This window comes from Carcharodon carcharias, chromosome 8, assembly GCF_017639515.1.
Source record: "Carcharodon carcharias isolate sCarCar2 chromosome 8, sCarCar2.pri, whole genome shotgun sequence".
NCBI lineage: Eukaryota > Metazoa > Chordata > Chondrichthyes > Lamniformes > Lamnidae > Carcharodon > Carcharodon carcharias.
Window position 1 is genome coordinate 158,030,261 of NC_054474.1, and position 26,484 is coordinate 158,056,744.

At 43.4% G+C, this 26,484-nt stretch overlaps 1 protein-coding gene across 1 annotated transcript in view; it reads right to left on the reverse strand.

The window, feature by feature from the left end:
- The window catches only part of LOC121281526 (hemicentin-1-like), a 566,775-nt gene that overhangs the window by 212,004 nt on the left and 328,287 nt on the right, over window positions 1-26,484 (reverse strand). Inside the window, exons 30-43 of the mRNA XM_041194473.1 lie at window positions 25,181-25,335; window positions 19,393-19,671; window positions 16,477-16,758; window positions 15,440-15,545; window positions 14,326-14,495; window positions 14,061-14,088; window positions 11,437-11,509; window positions 11,212-11,308; window positions 7,990-8,088; window positions 7,323-7,499; window positions 6,094-6,245; window positions 5,280-5,403; window positions 3,476-3,651; window positions 1,445-1,541 (exon numbers count right to left, since the gene is read on the reverse strand). Coding sequence (XP_041050407.1) covers window positions 1,445-1,541; window positions 3,476-3,651; window positions 5,280-5,403; window positions 6,094-6,245; window positions 7,323-7,499; window positions 7,990-8,088; window positions 11,212-11,308; window positions 11,437-11,509; window positions 14,061-14,088; window positions 14,326-14,495; window positions 15,440-15,545; window positions 16,477-16,758; window positions 19,393-19,671; window positions 25,181-25,335 — 2,015 coding nt within the window. The remainder of the gene's footprint in view (window positions 1-1,444; window positions 1,542-3,475; window positions 3,652-5,279; window positions 5,404-6,093; window positions 6,246-7,322; window positions 7,500-7,989; window positions 8,089-11,211; window positions 11,309-11,436; window positions 11,510-14,060; window positions 14,089-14,325; window positions 14,496-15,439; window positions 15,546-16,476; window positions 16,759-19,392; window positions 19,672-25,180; window positions 25,336-26,484) is intronic.

Genomic DNA, 26,484 nt, shown 5'->3' on the forward strand with positions numbered 1-26,484 from the left:
TGTTGTGGCGAAATACAGTTTTATATGCATTTCGTAGTTCGGAGGTTATGGATAGTGATGGGAGAGGCTCCAATTTTCTTTCCATCAGGTGGTTGACCAGGAACCTCTCCCACCATTACCGCCTGCCATTGGAGTGTGTTGAAGGATTTGCAAGTTTATATTCAGCCTGTCTGGCTGCGTTCTGAACACTCCTTCCTTGGCCATCAAGTCCTGGAGTGGGATTCTAACCTTGAGCTTCTGGCTCAGAGGCAGGGACGCTACCCAGAAGATCACCAGGCAGTGAGTTACAAAACCTATACTCTGTGCAGTACCATTTCACATACTTTTACTTTAAATACTATGGCCACAATCTCAACAGAGCCTGTCTCAATAACAAACCAAGAGCCTCTCTTGCAGCACATCTATTACTCAGTTGCACTGTTCAGATTTTTGGGTCTCACTAACAGGATAGTTTGGAACCAAAGGTTGTTTTCTGGAGCCTAACAGGGAATTATTATCATGATATCAGCTGAGGAATGGTGCATGGATTAATTAGACAGACTGGTGCTTCACAGGGACTTACTTTCTTATGGTGAGACACTGCAGTCTTAAACAGGCAGAAAACTGCATTAAAGATGGCACAGATGAATTATTCTGTCCCAGGATGTGGGCATCACTGGCAAGGCCAGCATTTTGTTGCCTGTCCCTAATTACCCTTGAACTGAATGGCTTGCTAGGCCATTTCAGAGGGCAGTTAAGAGCTGCACATAGGCCAGACCAGGTAAGGATGGCAGATTTCCTTCCCTGAAGGACATTAGTGAACCAGTTGGGTTTTTACAACAAGAGTCATCATGGCTACCTTAACTGATATTTATGTTCCATACTTATTCATTGAATTTAAATTCCACCAATTGCCATGGGATTTGAACCCAAGCCCCTAGAGCATTCACCTGGACCCCTGGATTACTAGTCCAGTGTCATTACCACCATGCCACCATCTCCCCTCAACCCTGAAATGTTTACTGGGTAGATCTCTCCCAGGTAGATGCATGTTAAACAGTGGCTGCTTTAAGGTATCAAAGCCGGTGGGGAAATGTTCCAAATTCAAACAACCCATATTAAACAATCCAAATGTAAGATATATTATGGTGAGGTAACAGCTGTGTGGTGTGTAGTGCAGGGTTGAAGCATTACCTCAGGGCTGAGAATGGCACTGGAAAAAGTTCAGCTCTCGCTGGTTATATTGCATCACCACAGCTCTGGAGTGTAAGGTCCTCACAACTCATCCTCAGCCAACGAGCATTTCCTGAGATCGGGGGTTCCCAGCAGAACACTCACCCTCTCACTCATGGCCAACATGGGAAAAGGCGGGGAAAATTCAAATGAGGAAAAAGGGGGACCAAATTACAAAAGGGCGACATAGCCCCCCAAAAACCATCAGACTAGTAACACACTCACAGCTTACCCCACACATTTAAGTTGTAGTTCTTCTCTGTCTTTCCAGCATCGTTTGAGGCCTCACAGGTATAGCGGCCGGCATCTTGAACCTGGGCACTCTTAATCTACAGGACCAACAACATTCATCAGTTGTTTCTTCCAGAATAGGCAATGCTGGCAAGCTGAGGGAACTTCAGTCTGCGTTTGGTTCCATTACTTTGGAGTGATCTGGGAGTTCAGAAACTGGGACAAACTGCAAGAGCAAAGCTTCGCAGGCACTTGATTAACTTAAAGGTTGCATCAGCGTTCAATCTCACCTAGCATCTGTCAGCATTCTCGCCTGAGTCACAAGGCTCTGGGTTCAAGTCCCATTCCAGCCCTCGAGGACAAAAATCAAGGCTGTCACTCTACTGCAGTACTGAGGGAGTGCTGCATTGTTGGAGGTACCGTCTTTCGGGTGAGACGTTAAACAAAGGCCCTGTCTGCCTGCTCGGATGGATGTAAAAGATCATATGGCACTATTTCAAAGAAGAGCAGGGGAGTTTATCCCCAATATTTATCCCTCAATCAACATCAGAAACAGATTAACTGGCCATTATCACATTCTTGTTTGTGGGAGCTTGCTGTGCGCAAATTAGCTGCCACCTTTCTGATGTTACAACAGTGGCTACATTTTAAAAGTACTTCTTTGGCTGCAAAGCACTTTGAGGCATCCAGCGGGTGTGAAAGGTGCTATATAAGTGCAAGTATTTGTTTTATTTTGTATTATTATTAGAATACGTGAGTCAGTTATCAAAGGAGTCAAGGGTTATGGGGGGCAGGCAGGAAAGTGGAGCTGAGGCCACAATCATGATCTTTTCGAATGGCGGAGCAGACTCAAGGGGCCAAATAGCCTGCTCCTGCTCTGAATTCTTGTGATTATCGGCTGCAGTGGAAAAAACAATTGAGATACTGATTGAAAGATACCGAACAAAGCCAAAGTATCGCTGTATAAGGCAATGGTCAGATTTGAACTACAGCACTCTGTGGTAACCACACTGGTCTAATCACATGAAGGATATTACTGTTCAGCGATGGTGGGGTATTATGGAGACAAAACAACCAAGGAAATTCAGGATATTGGGAAAGAGGAAATTTAAATGTGACTCAAAGATTTCAGGCTTATAACAAGGACTGGTGGTTAATCCAGACAAATTTTTCACTATGGCAAAAGATTCAAACACCTGGGGCCATGAGTTAAAATGAAGACATTGGGAACAATTTAGGTGAAATCTCTTCACACAAAGGTTAACAGCCTTAAAGGAGTAAATTATTTGGGAAAGCAGACAGAGGGGAAAATTTGGTTCTGGAGGCAGGTACGTGGGGTCGAGATTTATCAAAAAGGTGTGGGTTTGTGATATGATGTTTTCTTGTCCCTGATATACTCCTGTGTTTAAATACATGCATCTCCCATACCAACTCACACAGGTACCTGCAGGGTGACTTCTAAAATTAACTGTAGCCCTGGTTACAGCCTCGCAGCAAATTCACCATCACTAAGGAAGCACTGAGTAAAATTTATATTGCTTAATTTTTTTTGTTTTCAAACAGCAAATTAAAATGGGGATTTTATAACCAGGCGCTCTCTCCTCTGAGTCTGAGGTTATGGGGTCAACTCCAACTCCACAGACTTGAGCACTAAATCGCGGCTGACCCTTCAGTGCAGTACTGGGGGAATGCTTTGGATGAGGTGTTAAACCAAGGTCTCATCTGCGTCGCAGGTGGACTTAAGATATCTCCAAGGCACTATTGTGAAGAAGAGCAGGGGAGTCCTCCCCGAGGTCCTGGCCAATATTAACCATCAATCCACATCACTAAAAAACAGATTATCTGGTCATTAGGACATTGCTGTTAGTGCCACGTTACTAAGATACTTAATTGACTGTAAAGCATTTTGGACCATCCTGAGATGTGAAATATAAATGCAAATTCTTCCTTTATTTAAGATTAAACTTTGGTAATTGAAGCTTAGAGCAAAGCCATTCATAAATGAGATGAAAGACTCAATGGTAATACTGACCTCGAAGAGACTGGCATTTTCAGAGAGTCTGTGATCTGCACGCACTGATAGAGGTCGACCATCCTTTGTCCAACGAAGAGTGGGTGGTGGAAATGCCCGGCTCTGACATTCCAAGGACACCGCGTCATTCAAAGTGACGGAGACATTCTGCTCATCTCCCAGAATACTTGGTGGAACTACGAGGTAAAAAATGATGAAACTGGTCAGCTCCTTGTGCTTAGAGTCAAAGAGGTCTACAGCACAGAAAAAGGCCCTTCGGCCCATCAAGTCTGCACTGGTCAAACAAGTACCTAACTATTCTAATCCCATTTTCCAGCACTAGGCCCATAGCCTTGTATGCCATGGCGTCGCAAGTGCACATCCAAATATTTCTTAAATGTTATGAGGGTTTCTGCCTCTACCACCCTTTCAGGCAGTGACTTCCAGATTCCCACCACCCTCTAGGCGAAAAAATTCTTCCTCACATCCCCTTTAAACCTCCTTCCCCCTATCTTAAATCTATGCTCCCTGGTTATTGATCCCTCCACCAAGGGGAAAGGTTCTTTCCTGTCTACTCTATCTATGCCCCTCATAATTTTATACACCTCAATTATATACCTCCTCAATCTCCTCTGCTCCAAGGAAAATAACTCCAGTCTATTCAATCTCTCCTCATAACTAAAACTCTCCAGCCCAGGCAACATCCTGGTAAATCTCCTCTGCACTCTCTCTCTAGTGCAATCACATCCTTCCTATAATGTGGATTCCAGAACTGCATGCAATACTCTAGCTGTGGCCTAACCAGAGTTTTATACAGTTCCAGCATAACCTCCCTGCTCTTATATTCCATGCCTCTGCTATGCTGCCTTAACCACCTTATCTACCTGCCCCGCTAACTTAAGGGACATGCACACCAAGGTCCCTCTGATCCTCGGTACATCCCAGGGTCCTACCATTCACTGTGTATTCCCATGGCTTGTTTGTCCTGTCCAAGTGCATCATCTCACACTTATCCGGATTAAATTCCATTTGCCACTGATCAGCCCGTCTGACCTGCCCGTCTATATCTTTTTGTAATCTTGTTCCACTCAAAACTACCTTTTAAAGGTGACTGGGAGTTTGGTGTGTTTAACAGAGTGCCTCAGATGGGAAGGCATCAGCCCATGCCAGTGATCCTACACATGGTAGGTTGCTGAGTTTAATCCCATCATAGAGAGGGATGCAGAACTTTCCATGGGGAATAAATGAGAAGGAACTCGATCCCCTCTTTTGGGAGTGCTGAGGGTGAGTTTGGTGCTTCCACTGAGCAAGGAACAAAAAAAGGAAAACCATTCCGCAAGGATAGTTCCACATCGACATTAATTAATGTTTGGGAAGAACTCACCTCTCCACAATGATCAACCAGGATAGATACCTGATCTAGTCGTGGAGAAGGCAGATGTCTGAAGGTTCATTGTATAAGGGAGGCATGTTATTTTTCCTGTACGCTTGCCATATCCTCATTATCTGGTCAAAAACTGAGAACTCATATGATTATCATTATGTAATCTACTATTGGCTACAGCAACAAATTCTATTTGGAGTGTGGGTCAGGGAGTTGATTAAAACAACTGGTTATTACCTCATCATTTATTCAGCTCTTAGCCTCCTACTGCAGGAAGGAACTGGCTTGTAATTGCACCATGCCCACACCAGATAATACGACTGGCAGAGAATTGTGTTGCCAATGAACACTTGAATTAATCTGTGACCTCAGCAAGTTTCACCAATTAAGATCAATAACTATTTTTCAAGTTTATTTCAAGAGTTATTCAAATCTACTTACGATAAACTTGCAGATGAATTTCTTTCTGGGTCTCTCCAGCAGGATTCTCAGCTACACAGGAGTATGTTCCTGAATCAGAGAAGTGAGTGCTGGCTAAGGACAGAATCTGACCCTCCAACAGGTACTAAGTGGAGAGCAAAAAACCATTTCAGAGACAACCTCAGTCTAGCGGGGACAGTAGCATAGTAGTAATGTGACTGGGCTAGTCATCCAGAGGCCCGGACTAATGCTCCAGACACACAAATTCAAATCCCACCACAGCAGCTGGGGGAATTTAAACACAATTAATTAACAAATCTGGAACAAAATGATATCATTAATAATAACCAAGAAACTACTGGATTATTGTTAGAAACCTATCTGGTTCATCAATGCTCTTCAGGGGAGGAATCCTGCCATCCTTACCCAGATTGACCTACATGCGACTGACTCTTAATTGCCTTCTCAAAAGGCCGAGCAAGCCATTCAGCTCGAGGTCAACTTGGGATGACCATTTAGGCCTTCCCAGTGGCACACACATTCTAAGAATGAATTTTTTAAAATGATAAAAGGGATCTCATTAACCGTCAGATGGAGGGTAAAAGGGTTTCGGGAGGGAAGAGAGAGAATAAGACAAACAGAAGGAAACGGGGACCCAGATAGCCAGATCTGCCTCCCCCCACCCTCATAGATAACCACTCACCTAGGGATGAGACAGGGAAGATCCTGGGGATATATGTGTCTAATTCTTCAATGTAGACATTAATATATCCTAACTAGCTCAAAAGTATCTATCGAGAAAACTCTCAGGTTTATGAAAACAAATTTCACTGACCTCCAACCCTTCAGTCATCTTGGAGACAGGGATTTTGTCTTTCAGCCATGTTATTTTGGGGGCAGGGATTCCCGTAGCCTCACAATGAAGTTCTATAGGCTGGTTTACAAGGACAGTAACCAGGTCCAGAGCAGTCGAGATCACTGGCGGGGCTACAAACAAAGGCTTCAGATTAGTGATAGTGCCAGGAGTGCTCAGGGCCATCCACAATTAACATAGGAACATAGTGTAAGTAGCAGACTTATCCTAATGCTGGTGTTGGGATTTATGAATACAGATCCTGGAGCTAGAATGGGGAAACCAAAACAGATACAATGTGATGTTAGTAATTTGAATAGTTTTGCGAGTGCCGCATCAACTTTCTCAAGTTTAATTTTATTCTCTGCTTCTCTGGTGTACTGTCTGAAGTTTCGGTCTCCACATTTAAGAAAAGATAAACTTGCATTGGAGGCGATGAAGGTTCACTGAACTGATCGCTGGGATGAGTGATTGGCCTATGACAAGAGGCTGAACAAATTGGGGCTATCTTCTCTGGAGTTTAGAAGAATGAGAGGCGATCTCATTGAAAGTGATTCTGAAGGGGCTTAATAGAGTGGAGACTGTGAAATTTTTCCCATTGGTCGGGAAATCTAGAACACGGGGCACGGTCTCAGGATAAATTTAGGCCTGATCATTTAGGACTGAGATGAGGGGAAGTTACTTCACTCAAAGGGTTGTGAATCTCTGCAATTCTCTACCCCAGAGGGTTGTGGATGCTCCATCACCGAGTACATTTAAGGCTGGAATAGACAGAGTTTTGGTCTCTCCGGGAATCAAGGGATATGTGGAATAGGTAGGGAAGAGGAGTTGAAGCCCAAGATCAGCCATGATTGTATTGAATGATGGAGCAGGCTCAGTGAGTTATATGGTCTACCATTTCGACATTTCCAGATTATGGATCATTGCAGTCAGTTACAGATGAGACCTGTTCCCACGTCTCCAACCAATGTTGCTCTGAAAGGCACTGCTAATGGTGCATCAGTGCAGTCTAAGGCACTTGCCTTCTCTACTGTAGGAAAGGTCTCGGCCTCCGCACTTTCCCAAAACAATGCGGCTATAATCAGTATCTCAGTGCATAGAGGATCAGGTGTATTAAGTCAAGCCCTGCCACTTAGTGCTCTCACATTATGATGCTCCAGTGTCTCAGCCCCTTATTATAAATAGTGAGATTATAATGGGATCCAGCTCACCATGAACTTGTAAGGTATATTGCACTTCTGTGCTGCCAGCTACATTGGTTGCCACGCAGCGATACTGCCCTCCATCAGACAGCTGGGCATTCTCTATCCTTAAAGTCCTTCCACTCTCCAACACACTGCTACCCGCCATATGCGTGATCAGCTGGTTTCCCTTGAACCAAGTCAACTCTAGATGATGACACAAGTGACAAAGACTGGTTAGCGCCAGAAGAGATCATCTTTCTGAAGGCCCACACATGTTCCATTTCTAAAAATACATTTGGGAAATGCAATTGGGACTTTAGTTATTTCAAAGCCAACCAAGCAGCTACCTGGACAAAGATTCAGAGAATATGGGCAAATCCAGCAGATACAGGGGGTGATTTCATTAGAAAATTAAGGTTCCATTTCAATTTCATAATCGGAAATGACATGGGTGACAGAAAAGAAAATGGACTGAGTCTTTTTTTGAAAGGCATAACCCATGTCTCCGAACAGCGCAATGTGATAGCTACATCAATTTCTTACGGAGATCTTAAGCTCAATTATTTTACTAAGGCTTAGTTAATGACATTACAATGGCTTTTACCTGCCCCAACCAACCATGCACGGGAGTGGGGGGGAATAATGTGGTTTACCCAATCAGATTTCACTTTGTTGGATGACACGTCACACTTACCAGGGGGCGGAGTTCCAGAGGCAAGGCACTCAAAGGATGCTGGGAAATTCACAGTTGCAGTTTTGTTTGTAGCTACTGACTTATCTACAACAGGAGGCTCTGAAACCCACAAACCAAACAGAATATAATTACATAATTTAAAATATAAACTCCCACTGACACACAGTGTATATTCATATTGTAAGAGATACACAAGGCAACCACATTTAATAACTTACAGTGGGAACTTTACTCCAGTTAACACAGTGATACCCATTGACTAGCAGAATGGGTCGATAAGTGACAGAGTTTGATACAGAGAAGCATTTAGCAGAAGGGATAGATAGGCAGAGGAATAATGAACTGAATTCTACAGCCCTCCTCCCACCCCGTGCAGCATATTTGAAGGGGGGGGTCTCATAAAATAAAGCAGGTGGCCTTCCCACCTAACCCCCAACCCCGTCTCCCATATTACAGTGGGTGGGGAAGGCATCAGGCAGCTCGCCCATCCTGAGGCCTATTAATGACAACTTAAGGGCCTCATTCTACCTCAGCTGCTATTTTACATGTGGCAGTGGAAGGCAGAAACGAGGCAGGTAGCCCAGCAGCTTTCACTTCGTGGGCTGCTGTCAGGCAGGAAGGTGGGGTACTTCCTTTGGGGGAATCCCCTGTGGCCATTGGAGGCATTCTGCCTGAAGATTGTACCCAACCTCCTCTTTTAACCTGACCTTTCAAACCCAGCCTCCCACCCTCTCACTGGGGTCTGCAGCCAGGCCAGTCCAAAACCCCAGACTGACCTGTCAGTCTGGACTCCATCGCCTCTTCATCATTGAGACCTGCCTGTCGTCCTAGCAGTGACCGCCATCAATGTTGAATTTGAGTTATAATAGATTGCACACTTTGCATTGGTAGTTAAGCACAGCTGTCCCCAGTTAGGGAAGGATTGCAGAATCATTGCGAGAGTATATAAACCAGTCCATTCTGGGTGTCTGGGAGGAATTGAGTATGTCTGTGATTTTGCTTTGATGTCTAGGACATAAACCTGTTTTAAGGTACACACTAGCTTCAGACTCGTTCTTGGAATTAACAGCCACTGCTCAATCAGATTGGCCAGCAGCTCTCTAGGGCAGGACTTCCTCCCAGTTGAGGGTGGAAGTCCCACTCCGAACCAATTACGACTGCTCTCAACATAACATCGCTGCAGGGCAGCAGGGTGGGTCAACCACCGACTTCTCAGTCAGGGGAGCAGGGAGTACAGTACCTCATAAAATCCAGCTCAATGGCACAGTTCTGAAGAGTGCGCAGGGACAGAGGGTCCTGGAGGTCCATGTGCATGAATCTTTGGAAGCGGCAAGACATATTGAGAGAGTAGTTCACAAAGCATATGGGATCTTGGACTTCATAAATAGACATATTGAGTATAAAAGCTTGAAAGTTATGCTGAACCTTTATCAAGCTCTGGTTAGGCCCCAACTAGAGTATTGCATCCAGTTCTGGTCGCCACACTTTAGGAAGGATATGAGGGTCCTTGAAAGGGTGCAGAGAAGATTTGCCAGAATGGTTCCAGGGATTTTAGCTACAAGGTTGGGGTCGGGGAAGCTGGGGTTGTTCTCCCTGGAGCAAAGGAGACTGAGGGGAGATTTGTTAGAGGTGTACAAGATGATGACAGGTTTAGATAAGGTAGACAAAGAAAATCTGTTCCCATCAACTGATGGTACAAGGACTAGGGGACACAGGTATAAAATTTTGGGCAAGAGATACAAAGGGACAAAGGGCGTGTGAGGAAAAATGTTTTTACGCAGCGAGTGGTGATGACCTGGATCCCGCTGCCTATGAGAGTGGGAGAAGTAGAGTCAATCAATAATTTTAAGAGGAGATTGATTGGGCACTCGAGGGAAATAAACTTACAAGGCTACAAAGACAGAGCAGAGGAATGGAACTGACTGGATTGCTCTACAGAGAGCTGACATGGACTCGATGGGCTGAATGGCCTCCTTCGTAATGACTCACTCGTATTTGAGTGTTTTGATGAAGCATGATCTCAAGCAGCATCTTTCTCAAGTTCTTCTGTCCATAACGTTCCCACATAGTGCAACATTAAGCAATCAGGCATGTTTATTGAGCAGTTCTGGAGACTGGGATGAAGGGTCACACGTTCCACAAACAACAGAGCTCACTGTTATAATGGAGCCCCTCCACTAATTCTGTGGGTGCCAGGATAGCCCTGTCTCCCCTAGTTTCATAAAAGGATAGGAAAGGGAATGATGCTAAATTTCAGCTCTTCCTCACCAGTCCACAGTCAGGCAACCAATAATTGACAGGGATTCTGATGACGGCCAGTAGTTGCCTTCATGCCATACAAGTACTATCTCTTTCTAATATAATGATGCAATATACATTTTATACTCTAGGAACTCAATGTGTTATATGACGGGGACGGTAACAGAGTTGGAATGTTATTGGTAAAGTAATCCGGGGGCCCAGGCTTATTCTCCTGAGACAGGAGTTCAAATCCCATCATGGGGGAGTTTAAATTCAATTTAACTAATAAATCTGGAATAAAATGTTAGCCTCAATAATAATAATCATGGAACGACTGTGCCGAGTGCTGTAAAAACCCATTTGGTTTGCTAATGTCCTTCATAGAAGGAAATCTGCAATCCTTACCCGGTCTGGCCTACATGTGATTCCAGACCCAACAGCAACATGGGTTCACCCTTAACTGTCCCTCTGCAATGGCCAAGCAAACCACTCAGTTGTTTCAACCTGCTACAGAAGAGTCCAATTCCCTTCCTATCAGCACTGCAACAGTTCAAGAAGGTGGCTCAGCCACCACTTTCTCATGGGTAAATGGGGATGGCCAATAAATGCTGTCCTTGCCAGCAATGCTCACATGCCAAGAGCAAATAAGAAAAGAACTATTGGCTTTCATATGGAATGGATCACTGTTTCTGCGGACTCCAGTAAGGTGATGATGATAAAATGGAGAGATGGAGAGGAAGAGAGAGAAAGATAGATGGAAAGAGAGAGAGACAGAGAGAGAGATTGGTCTATTAGAATTCTGGACATTGGAAGAGGATTGGTCAATTGGAATCATATGTCAAAGAAGGGGAGTGAATTCTTTGGAGTTTAACCCCAAGGGAGGGGATTAATCAACAGAATGCTAAGTCATTTAACCATGATTCTCTATATTATATATTGCTTTGTAACTTATCCTCCACGCTTTGGTGCAGTAACACTTACCATACACAGTCAATTTGACATCTTGCTGGGATTCACCTGCTGTATTGGTAGCTACGCAAGAGTAGATACCCCCATCTTCTAGAGTCACTCCCTCAACCTGCGAAGCCAAGCAGATGATGAGAAGGGGAAAAAAAAAATCAAAGACGTTCTGAAAGTGAACTGTTCAACTGTGCCAGCTTCAGATTTGACTGCTTGCATTTCAACTTGTCGAAGTGTTTTTGTTACTTCCACCTCTCTTTGCTCAATTATTTCTTGGGGCAGGGTTTTCGGGTTGTCGGGCGGGTGCACCGAGTGGGCCCTGGAGCGGCCAGGAATCGGGTGAATGTGGAGAGGATGTTTCCTCTTGTGGGAGAATCTAGAACTCAGGGTCAGTGTTTCAAAATAAGGTGTCGCTCATTTAGGGCAGAAATGAGGAAAGATTTTTTTCTCTCAAAGGGTTGAGAGTCTTTGGAATTCTCTTCCTCAAAAGCTGGTTGAGACAGAGACCTTGAATATCTTTAAGGCAGAGCTAGGTAGATTCTTGATAAGCATGGGGGTGAAAGGTTATCGGGGCAGGAGGTTAAAATCAGTTCAGCCATGATGTTATTGAATGCTGACGCAGGCTTAAGGGGCCGAGTGGCCTACTCCTGTTCCTAATTCATTTGTTTGTACGTTCGTATGTAAAATGGAGTGAGTTTCGAGTGGGACCTGCTGCACTCTGGATTTCCTAACCAGCAAGTTCTCATTTTTCCTTCATGCGGAATCAGGAGTGCTCCTCCGCTGGTTCATACTCACCCCACCTGATCTATCCCCACCCCACCCCAGGACCTAGCCGAAGGTTACTGTCACCGACCCTGGTGTCCTAACTTGGTTGCACGACAGCCTTGGCAGCTGGCTGCAATTATTGCAACGAGGTCCGAGGAGGGTCTTCAACACCTGAAAACTACCCTAAATTAACTGTTAAGCCATCGTCTTAGAAAAACCGAAAGAAATCAACATTTGGATGCCTTGATGCAGAACAATGAGGCGATCAAAACAACGTATCTCAGCCACTGAACTGAGCTAAATGGTGTTGTAGACAGGGGCACATGATCTGAGGGAAGTTGATAAATGTGTAATAGAATTATCAGCCAAACAGCAGATATTGTTAGACAGTAAGTGGAGCAGGTATTTAACTGTGGGGCTACGGGAAAGATCTGGAAAGTAGGACTGACTGACAGCCCTTTAGAGAGCTGGCACAGGCAGGAAGGACTGAATGGGTCTCATCTGTGCTGTAAGATTCTATGATCATTCTGGAACCTTTGTTCAAAGTGAAGTTGATCAGCAATGCCTTTAATTACCTTAAATCTCCCATTTGTTCCAGTCAACGGATGTCCATCCTTCAACCATGTGATCAATGGTATTGGAATCCCAGAAACAGTGCACTCCAGTATCACAGACTTCCCGACCACAACAGACAAACTTTCAACTCCTTCAATCCTCACTGTTGGAGGGACTAGCCACATCAAATAAAAAGAAAATACAGTCAATAATTCAGTGATTTAAGAAGGATCCAGCACAGGAATATTGGAGAAATTGATTGTTGGTTGAAGCACTAACTAACAGAGCAACGGAGGGCATTCAGGGAAGAGATAGTTCAGATACAAGCTAAGCATATCCTTTAAATGGAAAAAATAGAGCATTGAAATGCACCCTGGATGACAAAGGAAATAAAAGTGAAAATAAACAGAAATTGGAGGCTTGTGACAAATGTCAGAAGCAAGATTCAATTAATAACCAGGGAGATTACAGAAACTATAGGAGGAAATTTTTAAAAAGGTTAACATGGGAGGCAAAGACAAGATTAGTGGGTAGTATTAAACTGGCCCCTAAAACATTTTGTAAAAAGTGTTAATGGTTAGCTCAAGAAAAGTTGGACCTATGAAGAAAATCTTCACATAAAAGCAGAAGACATTGCTGAAGTATTAACGAGGACTTTGCACTTAACTTCACAAAGTAAACGGATGATGTGAAGGTTGTCAGGATCTGGAATGCGCTACCTTAAAGTCGGTGGAAGCTGTTTCCATAAATAATTTGAAAAGGGAGATCGACAATGAGGAATGAGGAGCCTACAGGGGCACAAACCCATGTGAGGGTGTAAAACTGAGCAACACTGCTCTTGCAAAGAGCCAACACAGGCATGACAGGGTGAATGGCCTCTTTCCGTGCCATACATTTCTATGACTCTAGGACAATTGAGATACTTGATTAATGCCGATTGTTAGGAAATGCCACACCAAAGAAGGCAACTATATCAGGCACATAATATGGGAGGTGACAAAATGTAATATTTTCTCTATGGCGTATTTTTGATCTGCCTTCATCTCAGTACTTCAGGGTTAAATCCACGTTTGCTAAAAATTGTGCATTTCGTTATTTATCTAGCCTCAGGTCAAACCAGCTAGCTGGGAAAAAAGTTGAAATTTATATGTTAATAATGATTCATTGCAAAGCTATTTTGGGTTATTGTCATCCCAAGGGCAGAAATTGCTGATCCTCCAGGGGTAGTCCCTGGAACCACAGACTTATTCTATGATGAGGGTCTCTGCCAAACCCCAAGGCTTGCTATATTGCCAGAGACTGGGTGCATAAAGATATAAAGCCCAATTCATAGGAGTGAGCTTTCAGACATGGCCTTTGACACCGGATACAAGAGAACGTACAACAATAATATTAAAGCTTTGCTTTATTTATCTTTTGGGTTGAGGGGAGGCAAAAGTCTGAACATTTTTAGGTCATGAAATCAGTGGGACAGACTCCTAGATTACTTTGGTTTGTGATTTGGGATAAGCATGGGCTCAGATGTGTGTAATGGCCTTTCCTCTTTTTACCTCTTTACAACTTTCAGTTTTATGTATCCTTGGGAAGGAATACAAATGTCACATTTATCAAAGAGCTATTAAACTTAATGGTGTGGAACTCCTTAATCGAGTCTTTAAAGTAATTCCAGAATTCAGCAGATTGCTGCACATCCTGGAATATTACTCCACTGACGCAGGGGTAAGCAGTTTCAATCATAACACTCACAAAACATGAATCTCCATGACAACAAAATTGTCAATAAACTGGCATGGGTTTGAAAGGGAAGTATTGTACCATGAACTGTGACATCAAATTCTCCTCTCCTTTCCCCTGCTTCATTTCTGGCCACGCAGACATAACGACCGACATCCACCAACTTCAAACGGGGAATAAAAAGTTTGTTCTGGTCAGCTGACACCCGGGCACCGTCGAGCTCAGTGAGTGGAACGTTGTTCCTCAGCCATCTAATGTCCAGGAGATAAGAATCAAGGCTCCATTAGGTTAGAATGGGACACAGCCGAATACTCATAAAAATATTAACTTGATTTGTCTGAGGCCAAGCCAACCCACACAGGAGGAATGATAGAGAACGATACATAGTCAAGTATATTGGTAAATAATGTTGCATATACACTAGTATTGGTAGACAGTGTTGCATAAATACTGTTAACTGTATATTGATTGTGTTTGGTTATATGCAGATGGTGGGCATGAACTGGGGATTCATTTGTGCCCCTATAAATATACACAGACTGAAATTGTGGTTGCTGGGTTAGGAGATGCATACTTGTAATGTGTAAATCTGCAAATAAATGCTTATAAAAATATATAAAGATTGGCTCCAGTTTTACCTTTCACCAACTGGCTTTCTGGAGAATAACATTATTGTACTGGTAACAGTGTTACATATACATGAATATTGGTAAACAATAATACTCAGACAGCAGATTTAGGCAGTGAATCATATCAAACATCTGAATTCAGTGTGACTAATTTGTGAGCTGTTACCTGACCATACTTGCCTGTCTACGTGACTGCTAAGAGGTATGGTGAGGTCAACTACTGACTCAAAGGAAAAGGGCACAAAATGACTTTCAGATATTTTAGACAATAGACCCTGTACTGAATGATGGTCTTGCCAAAGGGAAGGCAGATATATAGCCATGCAGTGCTCCAATGTATATGAGGCATACACTATTTCCAAAACTCCCTGAAGGTGTTGGGAGACTGAACACTGGCTGACACAGTTCCATCGGTTCTGATTTACTGCATTTCTGCATTGTAACAGTGAGATGCAACAACCTATCATCAGATATGTCAAAACTGTACCAGGCAGGCACAACATGTTTACCGTTAACCAACATGTATCAGTAATTAAGTGGAACAACAAAATGGAATGGGAACTCACGTTATTTTTGGTGGCGGGTGACCGGTTACTTGACACGTCAGTTCCAGGGGATTATCAACAGTCACAGTCACATGAGAAGATTCTCCAGTCAGCAGCTGTGGAGGCACTGTTGTGCAAATGACAGCAGTATTTTGAATGGCGTTCATTTATAAACAATCTCTCTAAGTCCAGCCAATTCTCTTGCTCATCATGTACTGTGCATTCAAATAAGTCACTTCGTCATCAGATTGTCTGAACCAAATGCCTTAAGCAGATGCTGGGCTATACATAACAGCAACTAGAGGAGAGACTTCCTCCAGTTCTTCCATCTTCCCTGTGGGGAAGGGTGTGAGCTTCACTCTGTCTATCTTCTTAGCAAGACTGGGAACTCAACAGATAAGGAACCATTCTTCCCAAAATCAATGAAACCATCCCTGGTATCAGGTTTATTATTTCCAAAGAATTACATGTCACATTGAATGGTGGAGCAGGCTCAAAGGGCCAAATGGCCTACTCCTGCTTCTATTATTAAGAACATAGTAAGCACATGCCACCATCTATGCTCCACTGGAGCCCCCTTCCATCCATCCTCATCTAACTCTTAACAGCATAACCCTCTAATCTCATCTCCCTCATACCCTTAACTCCTACAGCCGTCCACCTGGACATTTTCTTTAATCTTTCACAGGATGTGGGCATCACTGGCAAGGCCAGCATTTATTGCACATCCCTAACTGCCCTTGAAAATGTGGTGCTGAGCTGCCTTCTTGAACAGCTGCAGTACATGCAATGTTGGTGCTCCCGCGGGGAGCGAGTTCCAAGATTTTGACCCAGCAACAGCGAAGGAACAGTGATATATTTCCAAGTCAGGATGGCACGTGGCTTGGAGGGGAACTTACAAGTGGTGGTGTTCCCAGGCATCTGCTGCTCTTGCCTTCTAGATTAAACCTACATCCTAGAAGACACAGGGCAGGGCGCAAATCCTCTGCATCAACTGGTCTCTTAACAGTACTGATCCTTCCCTTGAGGCCCTGAAGATGACAATAGAGTTTTCTTACCTAAGATGTCGACAGTGTATTGAAGGTGCTGTTCTCCAGCAGCATTGGTAGCCACACATATATAGGTGCCAGCATCACTCTCTCCAACATTCTCAATCTTAAGGGTCTTTCCTTCAGCCAGGAACTGTATTCTGTCACTGCTCGTCAATGGGACACCATCTTTGAGCCAAGAGAGGACAGGAGGAGGGTAACCACTTGAGGGACACCTTAACGTCAAAGAATGACCAACCGTTGCCTTTGTCTTCAATGGGTGGCCCGAGCTACCTTCAATATTGGGTGGAACTAAAGAGGGCAAAAAAAGGGGCAACATTAACACACTGGCATGATTGATGCTCCAACATCAGTGAGAGCAGCAAAAACCCAACAACAGGACAATGGTAACATTGCCATGTGACAAAGATCCTTGCACAGTCTGTATGCATTGCTTGGGAGGTGTCACCCACTATGCTCTCTGTTCATATGTGAGGCTTTTCTCTCTGGGTATGTTCTGATTTACCAGCTCAGTTTTGCTTGGTGTGCCAAGCTGTTTGCGAGCGTACAGAACCGAGCCTGACTGTTTGTACTGTTTAACTTTCAGCACATTTTCCACAGAAGCTTCATTGCAACAATTACAGATTATCACATGGTGAAAAGAGGCAGCCAAATGGGTTACTAATAGTTGAAAATGAGCAGCCGGACACTAATTTTAATTGTTTGATGTGCCCGGTGCTGTTGAGTTATTGTCAACTTCACCTTAAGTTGCAAGACTGTTCAATACCATGAGTAAGCAATCCACTAACTCCCCTCCAGGTGATGTAAAACCATGAACTAAGAAGTACCGGAAAACCATTGGAAACCAGTGAAGTGGATTTTCCCTCAGCTGAAATATAGGTGCTACCAAACATTCAGTGTGGCTGTTCTTCAAGACTGAGCTTTGACAGTGAGTTCTGGCAGAATAATTGCCTGAGGTTGGTGGTCGAGGAAGGAAGGATACCTATCCTCAACCACCATCTGCAGGAAGTCAATCAGTAGTAATCATGAGTGGGAACCTGGTTTTTTTTTTCCTGTTCTGGCCCAGGTGCACTGAGTCCAATTCTAGTCCCATGTTCCCGCCGCAGCCAGTGAATTCAGCACACTTCGAGGGTGGAACCTTGCATTATCCTTCTGTTATGGGCCTACCATACTCAGCAATGCATTAATCCACCAGTCATCGGGTGAGCTCTTGCTCACCTTTACTCAGGTGAACTGCTCCACTCGTGTGTTCAACAACAAATACCATGTGGAACAGCCCATTGAAAAGAGGGTAGCCACGTATGAGGAGCAATGAAATCACAAATCAATTGAAATTTAAACACGCTCCGCACAAATTATTCCAGGCCAGTCATCGCACCACACAATGATAACATAACCTTAACCACCTATCCTGCCAGATATTCTAGCGTTTGCTTTGAGTTTGTTCTTCACAATGTTGAATCGGAATTTTTTGCCTTGTACTGTTATATTCTCTATACCATTAATAATCTTACTTAGTCTATGGGCTATTGCTTGCGAACGCCAGCTTATCTGATCATTCCTCTGAGCTCCTGGTTGTCGTTTTGGTTGTAGGTTTATGTGCTATTTTCTGTAATATAGGCTGGGATTTTCTGATCCCACCCCATGGCAGGACCTGTCACAGGTGGGAGGGAAAATGTGGCGAAGCAGCAAAAAGTCCATTGAGTTTTGGCAGGAATTTTCCATAGTTTTATATCACAATTACTTGGGCATCATTTTAATTGAAATAGATAATAAGTGCATTTGACTACTAATGCCAGGGAGTTTACCAAGTGCTGGCACTGATTGAAATAAAGAGCAGTAACTATTTCTTATTTTTTATATCTATACATATTTTATATATAGATATATAAATATATATATATATTCATTTTATATATTATATATATATAATTAGCTGCTGTTCAGTAAGGTTCATATAAACATATGAACCAGGAGCATCATGCTTTCTACATTGTATAATGGAGAATGTGTCTGCCATGTGTGTTTCCAATGCTCAAACTGGAGAATTAGAAACAAAGGAGAGCTGGCTGAATGATATATTTCAGCTTACTTTCACAGGGGGTCAGCACATGAAAGCTAAGTATGGATTTTGCAAGAATCTACTTGTGCCAATGGGCAAAAGTCAAGAGTTCTGGAGAAGCATGCCAGATATCTCTTGCCCACATGTCTGTCCTTGGCTTGCTGCATTGTTCCAGTGAAGCCCAACGCAAACTGGAGGAACAACATCTCATCTTTCGACTAGGCACTTTACAGCCTTCTGGACTGAATATTGAATTCAACAACTTTAGGTTGTGAGCTCCCTCCCCCATCCCCACCCTCTTTCTGTTTCCCCCTTCCTTTTTTTTCCAATAAATTATAAAGATTTTCCTTTTCCCACCTATTTCCATTATTTAAAAAAAAACCCCACTAGAGCTATACCTTGAGTGCCCTACCATCCATTCTTAATTAGCACATTCGTTTAGATAATATCACCAACTTTAACTTTAACACCCATGTGTTCTATTGTACTATTGTCGTTGACATCTTTTGATGATCTGCTTCTATCACTGCTTGTTTGTCCCTACAACCACACACCCCCTCCACCTCTCTCTCTCTCTATCTCTCCGCCCCCCCCACACACACACCTTAAACCAGCTTATATTTCAACTCTTTCTTGGACTCGAACTCAAGTTCTGTCGAAGGGTCATGAGGACTCGAAACGTCAACTCTTTTCTTCTCCGCCGATGCTGCCAGACCTGCTGAGTTTTTCCAGGTAATTCTGTTTTTGTTCTGCATTCTGCAATCCTGTTGAATAAGTCTCTATGCTGGGAATGTAGCCTTACAAAATTCCATAATTACTCACCGCTGGAGCCCTGTGGCACCCCAGTGAGGCTGGGAGCTTACCATAAACCCGTACTTTGTATGACTTTTCCATTGTCCCTGCGATGTTCCTTGCACGGCACATGTACCATCCTGCATCGGATGCCTGTGCCTTGTTCACCTGCAGAAACTGTCCTCTTTCAACATACATCATTTTGGAGCTGGATACAATTGGACGGCCGTCCTTCAGCCATGTAATGCCTGGGACAGGAATTCCATGCACATCACACTGTAGACTGGCATGGCTGTTCAACTGGACAGTCAGCTCTTTGGTATCATTGGCTTCTCGGATTGTGGGAGGAACTAGGGAAAAAGAAAGAACAACTTTGTATTTATCTTGTATTTATACAGCGGCTTCCACGGCCTCTTGGCATCTTATAGCAAATGAAGTACTCGTGATATATATTCGCTGTCGTAAGTTAGGAATCCAATTACACAGGGAGCGTTCTGTCTCAGTCTTGCCAGAGAACATTCAACATTTGTCATGTTTTCACGAAAATATTCAGACCACTCAATTTTCATATTGCTGTGTTATGTATACACGCAATCTCGAATCACAATACCGCAAAATTCTCAAGGCTTGGTTCTCAATTAAAGACACAGCTCAGTAGATTCTTGGGCCATGGATGGGACCTGCCGTGGGCAAGGCGGAGCCCCAGCCAGAAGTCCATTGACTTGCGGCGGGACTGGAAGACTGGGTGTGGAAAATCCCGCTGTTGCTATCATCCCAAAGACCTTTGTACAAGCGTCAATATAATTCCACCATCGTGTACAGTAATTATGATTGTCACTTTGCTGTGAATAAATAGAAATAATTTTGTACGTTAGATTTTAAGTTTCAGGTAGATAGAGTAAATTCTATTTACAAATAAAAAAGGATTTATTCAGCTGTGTCGCTCGAGGAATCCAATTGGACCTATGGCAATACTGACTAATACATGCAATAGGCTAGAAGCCAATTCAATGAGACTTGCTTCTTCCTGATGGAGCCTCTCAAGCGCATCCCTTCATTAAGAAATTAGCTATGTCAGAAATAAAGTTTGGTGCTCAAAGCAGTTCAAATCGAATGTTAATTTACAGAGATTGATGATAACTAATCCCTCCAACTACCTAAGCATTAAATGATGATTGGGGGAAATCAGTAACATCTAGACAGTAATGTGTCACCTCACAAAGTGTGAGGGCTGACTTCAAATGTCTGACTGTAACAAGAAAGAATTTCCTTGACATCAATCACCCCACAACTGTGAACCAATTCAACAACATAGGTCATTGTATTATGCAGACTTGTGAACAGCTGTTTTATCTGAAGTTCCTGCCATTTATCAAGTTATGTAAAAAATACATTCAAAAAAAGGTATTTTAACCTTCTGTGGATTGATTCTATCTTTACTTGTTTCAAAATTTTGTGCACATTCTTGCTTGACTGTACCTCCCTGCTCCTAGGTACTATTCTGCCTGTAAATACATGAGGGTCTTAGCTTTAACAAACATTGGTCTGTCTGCGTGATTGTTTTTTGCCTATTGAAGTAGAATATTGAGAGTTCTACATAGTCTCCAGAGGTAGCTATCACAATTATAGATGATTGTTAATCCAGGAAGGCTGTTCTACTTACAGCATGTTCCAGTTTATAGGAAACACGGTGTGCTGAAGGAAATTATTTTTGTTCTTAAGCACAAAAGTGTTGGGAGTTAGCACAACAGTAACAGATGTCATTTTGGCATTTCTCAGAGCAGCGAGATGTAACACCATTGTGTTCATTGTCATAGAAATCATAGAGAAATAGGAACAGGAGGAGGCCATTCAGCCCTTCGACCCTGTTCTGCCATTCAATTGAATCATGGTTGACCTGTGACCTAACTCCATATACCCTCATTTACCCCATATCCCTCAATGCCTTTGGTTAACAAAAACCTATCTCAGTTTAAAACTTAATTGATCTAGCATGGATTGCCATTTGCAGAAGAGGGTTCCAAATTTCTATTGTCCTTTGTGTGTAGAAGTGTTTCTTAATTGCAATCCTGAAAAGCCTGGCTCTCATTTTTAGACAATGCTGGCTGGGGATTCTAGGACTAGGGCCCATAGTCCAAACAATTAGAGCCGGCCTTTCAGGGGTGAAATTGGGAAAGATTTCTACACACAAAGGGTGGCACAGGTCTTCCACAAATGGCAAAGCATACTAGATTAATCACTCATTTTAAATCTGTGATTGTTAGATTTTTGTTAACCAAGTGTATTAAGCAATATGGGGCAGAGGTGGGTATTTGGAGTTAGGTCGTAGATCAGCCACGATTTCATTGAATGGACGATCAGGCTTGAAGAGCTACTCCTATTCCTATGTCCCTTAGTCCTAGACTCAACAACTTAAAGAAGTTTCTCTCTATCTGCTCTAAAACTTGCCTTTGATATCTTGAAACTTCCACCAAATCACCCCTTAACCTCCTGAATTCCCAGGAATACAACCCCATTTTGTGTAATCTCTAATTATAATTTAATCCTTGGAATCCAGGTATCACTACAGGAGATTCCATCCAAGGCCAATATATTCTTCCTCAAGTATAGAACTGCTCTTAGTACTCCAGATGCGATCTAATCAGGGCTTTGCATAGCTTCTACTCCCCTCTACTCCTCTGGATACAAAAGACCAGCATTCCATTAATTTTTTGATTAGTTTCTGTACCTGTCCATGACAGTTCAATGATCTATATTTAAGGGTCCCCAAGTCTCTTTGAACCTCCACTGTTTCTAGCTTTTCACTATTTGGAAAGTATCCTGTCCTAGCCTACTTAGCTCCAAAGTGGATGACCTCCCATTTGCCTACACTGAAATCCATTTACCACAGTTCTGCCCATTCACTTCATAAGCACTCGTCAGCATTTTGTGTTAGCATGGGGCTGGTCGGTGCTGTGGGGCTGAAGTTGTGATTATATGTGAACCACATTCACCTTTGATCACTTCATGATGTGTTCAATATAAACAACGGTTAAACCGGTATGTGGAATAAAACCAGACAAGGAAAGCCCAGCATTCAACGAGCCGTCTATGCTGAGTTAGCGGGGGAGAAGATGTTAAAATTGAGCATGATGATCCTGGATTGAGAGTGGAGTGGGGGAGAGAAATTAGCCAATGTTCCTGTTCTACATTGTGATTAATGAGACCTACTGGAATGTGCAATGGTTGGGGCAGAGTAGGGGAGGGTGCAATAAAGGTTATTTTCAACAGTCACATAATCCATGATGGAATAGATTGTGAATACTGACTGTCTGAGCCAACGTATGAAAAATAATCAGTTGGGCATGTTACCATATGGCAGCCAGCAATTGTCAAACTATACCCCAGCTCCACCTGGAGAGTAAGGACAAAGTTTGTGGGAGCACCAAGCAAAGATGGGTTCAAAACCAGCACTGATCTCTGCCGATTGGAAGGAGACAAGTCAATCCCATGTTCTGGCTGAGCATTATCCAGATGGACTGCAGATGTCTAGCAGAATGTCAAGTGTATGTTGATTGTGACAGGGCAAGATCCTGAGAGTCAATCCAAGGGTAGCAGCTCCCGAGGGGAGTGGAAGATCATCTCTGAGCACTGACAGAAAGCATTAGGTGTGAGATGTTTAAACAGTTCAGTCATTGGCTGTGTTTCAATCCCTGAACACTGGACTGATGTTCACTTTAAAATAACCATTAGCTCAGTGTTTTTGCCTAGATCGTGAGTGCAGTAAAAAACAGTCCAAGCGGGGACAGTAATTGGACCTAAAACCTACCTGGATCTCATCTCCACACAAGCCATTTTATGGTAGTACAGAACAGAGACTCTGGCTGACATTTACACTTTCTTATTCCATGAATATTAAGGCCAATTATAACACCTCAAATGCTTCCCCATCAGGGATTACCTCTGAACAGATTGGAACTTTCTGAAAGCCAGCGGGCTGACAGCACAATTATTAATTTGCACTGCGGTAGGATTAGAATTTGCAACCAGGTAAAATCCATTTTCAGTCAAAGTGATGGAGTGGGGTTGCGGGGGGGTGGGGGGGTGGGGGAGGGGGGGTTGTTGTGGTGGTGGGTGTTGGGGCCACGGAGCTGCTCTCCCCCCATCCTCCAATGCCCAGATAGGATGAAGGCTGGAGCTTTCAACTTCGGCAGGTGTTGGGTGGACCTAATGGCTGGTTGACTTGCTACTGCTTGCTTCATGGAGGGCATGTCCAAGTGGAGAGTTCTGTCTCGTTTCCTCAGTTCACAAGTAGAAAAATGCCAACTGGAAGCTGCTCCATCTCTCAGGGAAGGGGAGTGAGAAAAAAATTCAAGGGGAGAATTAGACTTGGTGGGCCTGAGCTTCTCTTAACCAGCAGTTACAAGCGGTACTGCAGTAGGCTGTGTATATACTCGGTCAGTCACACAGCTGTCAGGGCAGGTGGGAAGGGGGCAGCTTCCAAAAATGAGGTTGACGTTATCCTGTCAGTAATGCCAAATACCAATGGTCAAAAGCTAATCTTTCATCTCGCAGTCTGGCTGTAAACTCCCCAGGCCCACTCAACAAAAACAGGCAAGCTTCAACGCTGTCAAAGAATTGAATCCCAGTCCAAATCCAGCCTACACAAAGCTGCCTCCTGTCCGATGACTCAGTTGATGTGAAATGAGCTGCTGCTGTCTCCAGTGGGTCCCCAGTGGACATTAAGTCACAACTCCAAACTCAATACTAAACACTCTGACAGGTCACAGTGCCAGAAACCTGAGAGAACTGCAAACACTGGAACTGTGTGGGGTGTGCTGTCAGGTTTGCAGCACTCTCGGATTCTTCCTCTATTCCTGATCCCTCGCAGTCAGCTTTTCCTTGACATTAACAAGGGTAAATGTATAAGTGTATCTATTAGTTTCTCTGTGCATTCTCAGTACAGATATACAGGGTACACTGCTCCAAGGTTATGCTCAGGCCGCGTTTATTATCCTTAGTCGTCTTAAGATGGTGATGGTGGGTTCAAGGGGAAGGCTTACCACCACCTTTCTTGGGCAATTAGGGATGGGTAAGTGCAGCCTTGCCAACAGCACATAAACTGCAAGAGCAATTTTTTATATCTGCCATTTCTCCCTGTTGTACCACTCCTTCCCAGCTTCATTGTCTCCCCCTTTCTCTCTTCTTCCCTCCCTCTTTCATCTCTCCACACTCCCTATATTGCCTCTATTTCTGCTGTGTTATGCTGCCTGTCAGCTTGATCTCTCCTGCTCTCTGTTGTTTCTCCATCCTTTTATCAACCTATTTCCTTACTCTCTTCTACCTGCTGTCTCCTCTTCCTCTCTCCCCATTGTCACACCCTCCATCTGCCTTTAGTCTTCCCCCTTCATTGTCCATCCAATCCCTCTATTGTCTCTCTCCCTCACTCTTTGCTTTCCCTTCCACTCTCTTTCTCTCTCACACTCCCTCTCTTTACAATCTCTCTCCCTCTCTCTCATTTATTTGCAAGAGGGCCCTCACAATTGGACTCAGTCTTTCCAGGCCATTGAAAATGGCAAACACAGCCAAAAGGAATCAGTTCAGACTCCAAACTCAGGCAGCAGGCTGCTGAACTGAATGTGACTGTAGAATTAAGCCTTAACAGTGTATGATCCACTGTGAAATACCGAGAGTTTAGCCTGTTACTCTAAAGTGCAGGAAGATGCTCCAGGTCTGTTGTTAATAAAATAATTGCTTGCCAACTTTAGCACGATATGAATCTTGACCAGTAGGTACTTAGAAAGATAAATAGTTGCAGGGAAAGGAAGTGACCTGCAAACAGAATCATTCAGAGCAGAGAGATGCTGTTTCATTCCATACCGTAAACATTAACTTTGAAGTGTTTGCTCTGCTGTCCAGCTGAGTTCAGGGCAATGCATTGATAGAGGCCCTGATCGATGAGGCCAGCTGTCTGAATCCGTAATGTCTGCCCCTCTTCTGTAAACTCCGCATGTTGGGTACCCAGAGACAGGGGCCTAATAATCAAAAATAAAACACAATTGAACAGTTAAACAGATAACTATATGCAGGAGGTACAGTTTCTCCCCACACACACAACACACACACTAGCTACAGTATCAAGCCAAGCTTTCAGTACATCACAGTCCAGATAACCTTCGCAATAAATCATCCATCCTTAAACGTGATTTTACAATCACATAAACTAATTTTAAAACTAACACACACTGTTTGCCCAGCTCTTTATCATCTATTTATGTGTGCTATGTTGTTCTCTATTATATTTTTTTCTTATGTTCTCTATTATATATTTTTTAATTCATTTATGGGATGTGGGCGTCGCTGGCTAGGCCAGCACTTATTGTCCATCCCTAATAGCCCTTGAGGCTGTGGTGGTGAGCTGCCTTCTTGAACCTCTGCAGTCCATATACATGTTTTTCTTTACCATAATACAAGATGGGTTATATATCAAGTATTTTTTTTATTTTTCCATGGGATGTGGGCATCACTGGCAAGGCCAGCATTTGTTGTCCATCCCTAATTTCCCTTGAACTGAGTGGCTTCTTAGGCCATTTCAGAGGGCAGTTAAGAGTCAATGACATTGCTGTGGGTCTGGGGTCACATCTAGACCAGATCGGGTAAGGATGACAGATTTCCTTCCCCAAAGGAGGTGAGTGAGCCAGATGGTTTGTACAACCGTTGATGATAGTTATTATAGTCACCATTACTGAGACCAGCTTTATATTCCAGATTTATTAATTGAATTTAAATTCCTTCAGTTACCATGGTGGGATTTGAACCCATGTCCCCTGAGCATTAGGCTGGGTTTATGAATTATTAGCCCAGGGACATTACTACTACACCATAAACTCCCTAAATGGCACATCGAGCACAGAATACTAAATATGCATCCTTCTCCATATTATGTACAGAATTTCTTTAACATATACAGCAGACAATATTTTCTACGATGTATACAGGGTCCATTATTCCTTGTAATATATGTATGTAGGTGTACTCTCTTTCCTAGACAGTAGTTCTCAAAGTGTGGCCCACAGAACCAGACAGGAGAACAGGCCAGAACCCTCAGTTTTAACACTTGCGTGAAGTCACACAACCAGACCAGCTCTCGCCTACACAGTACAAGTCATCAGAAGTGCGGTGAA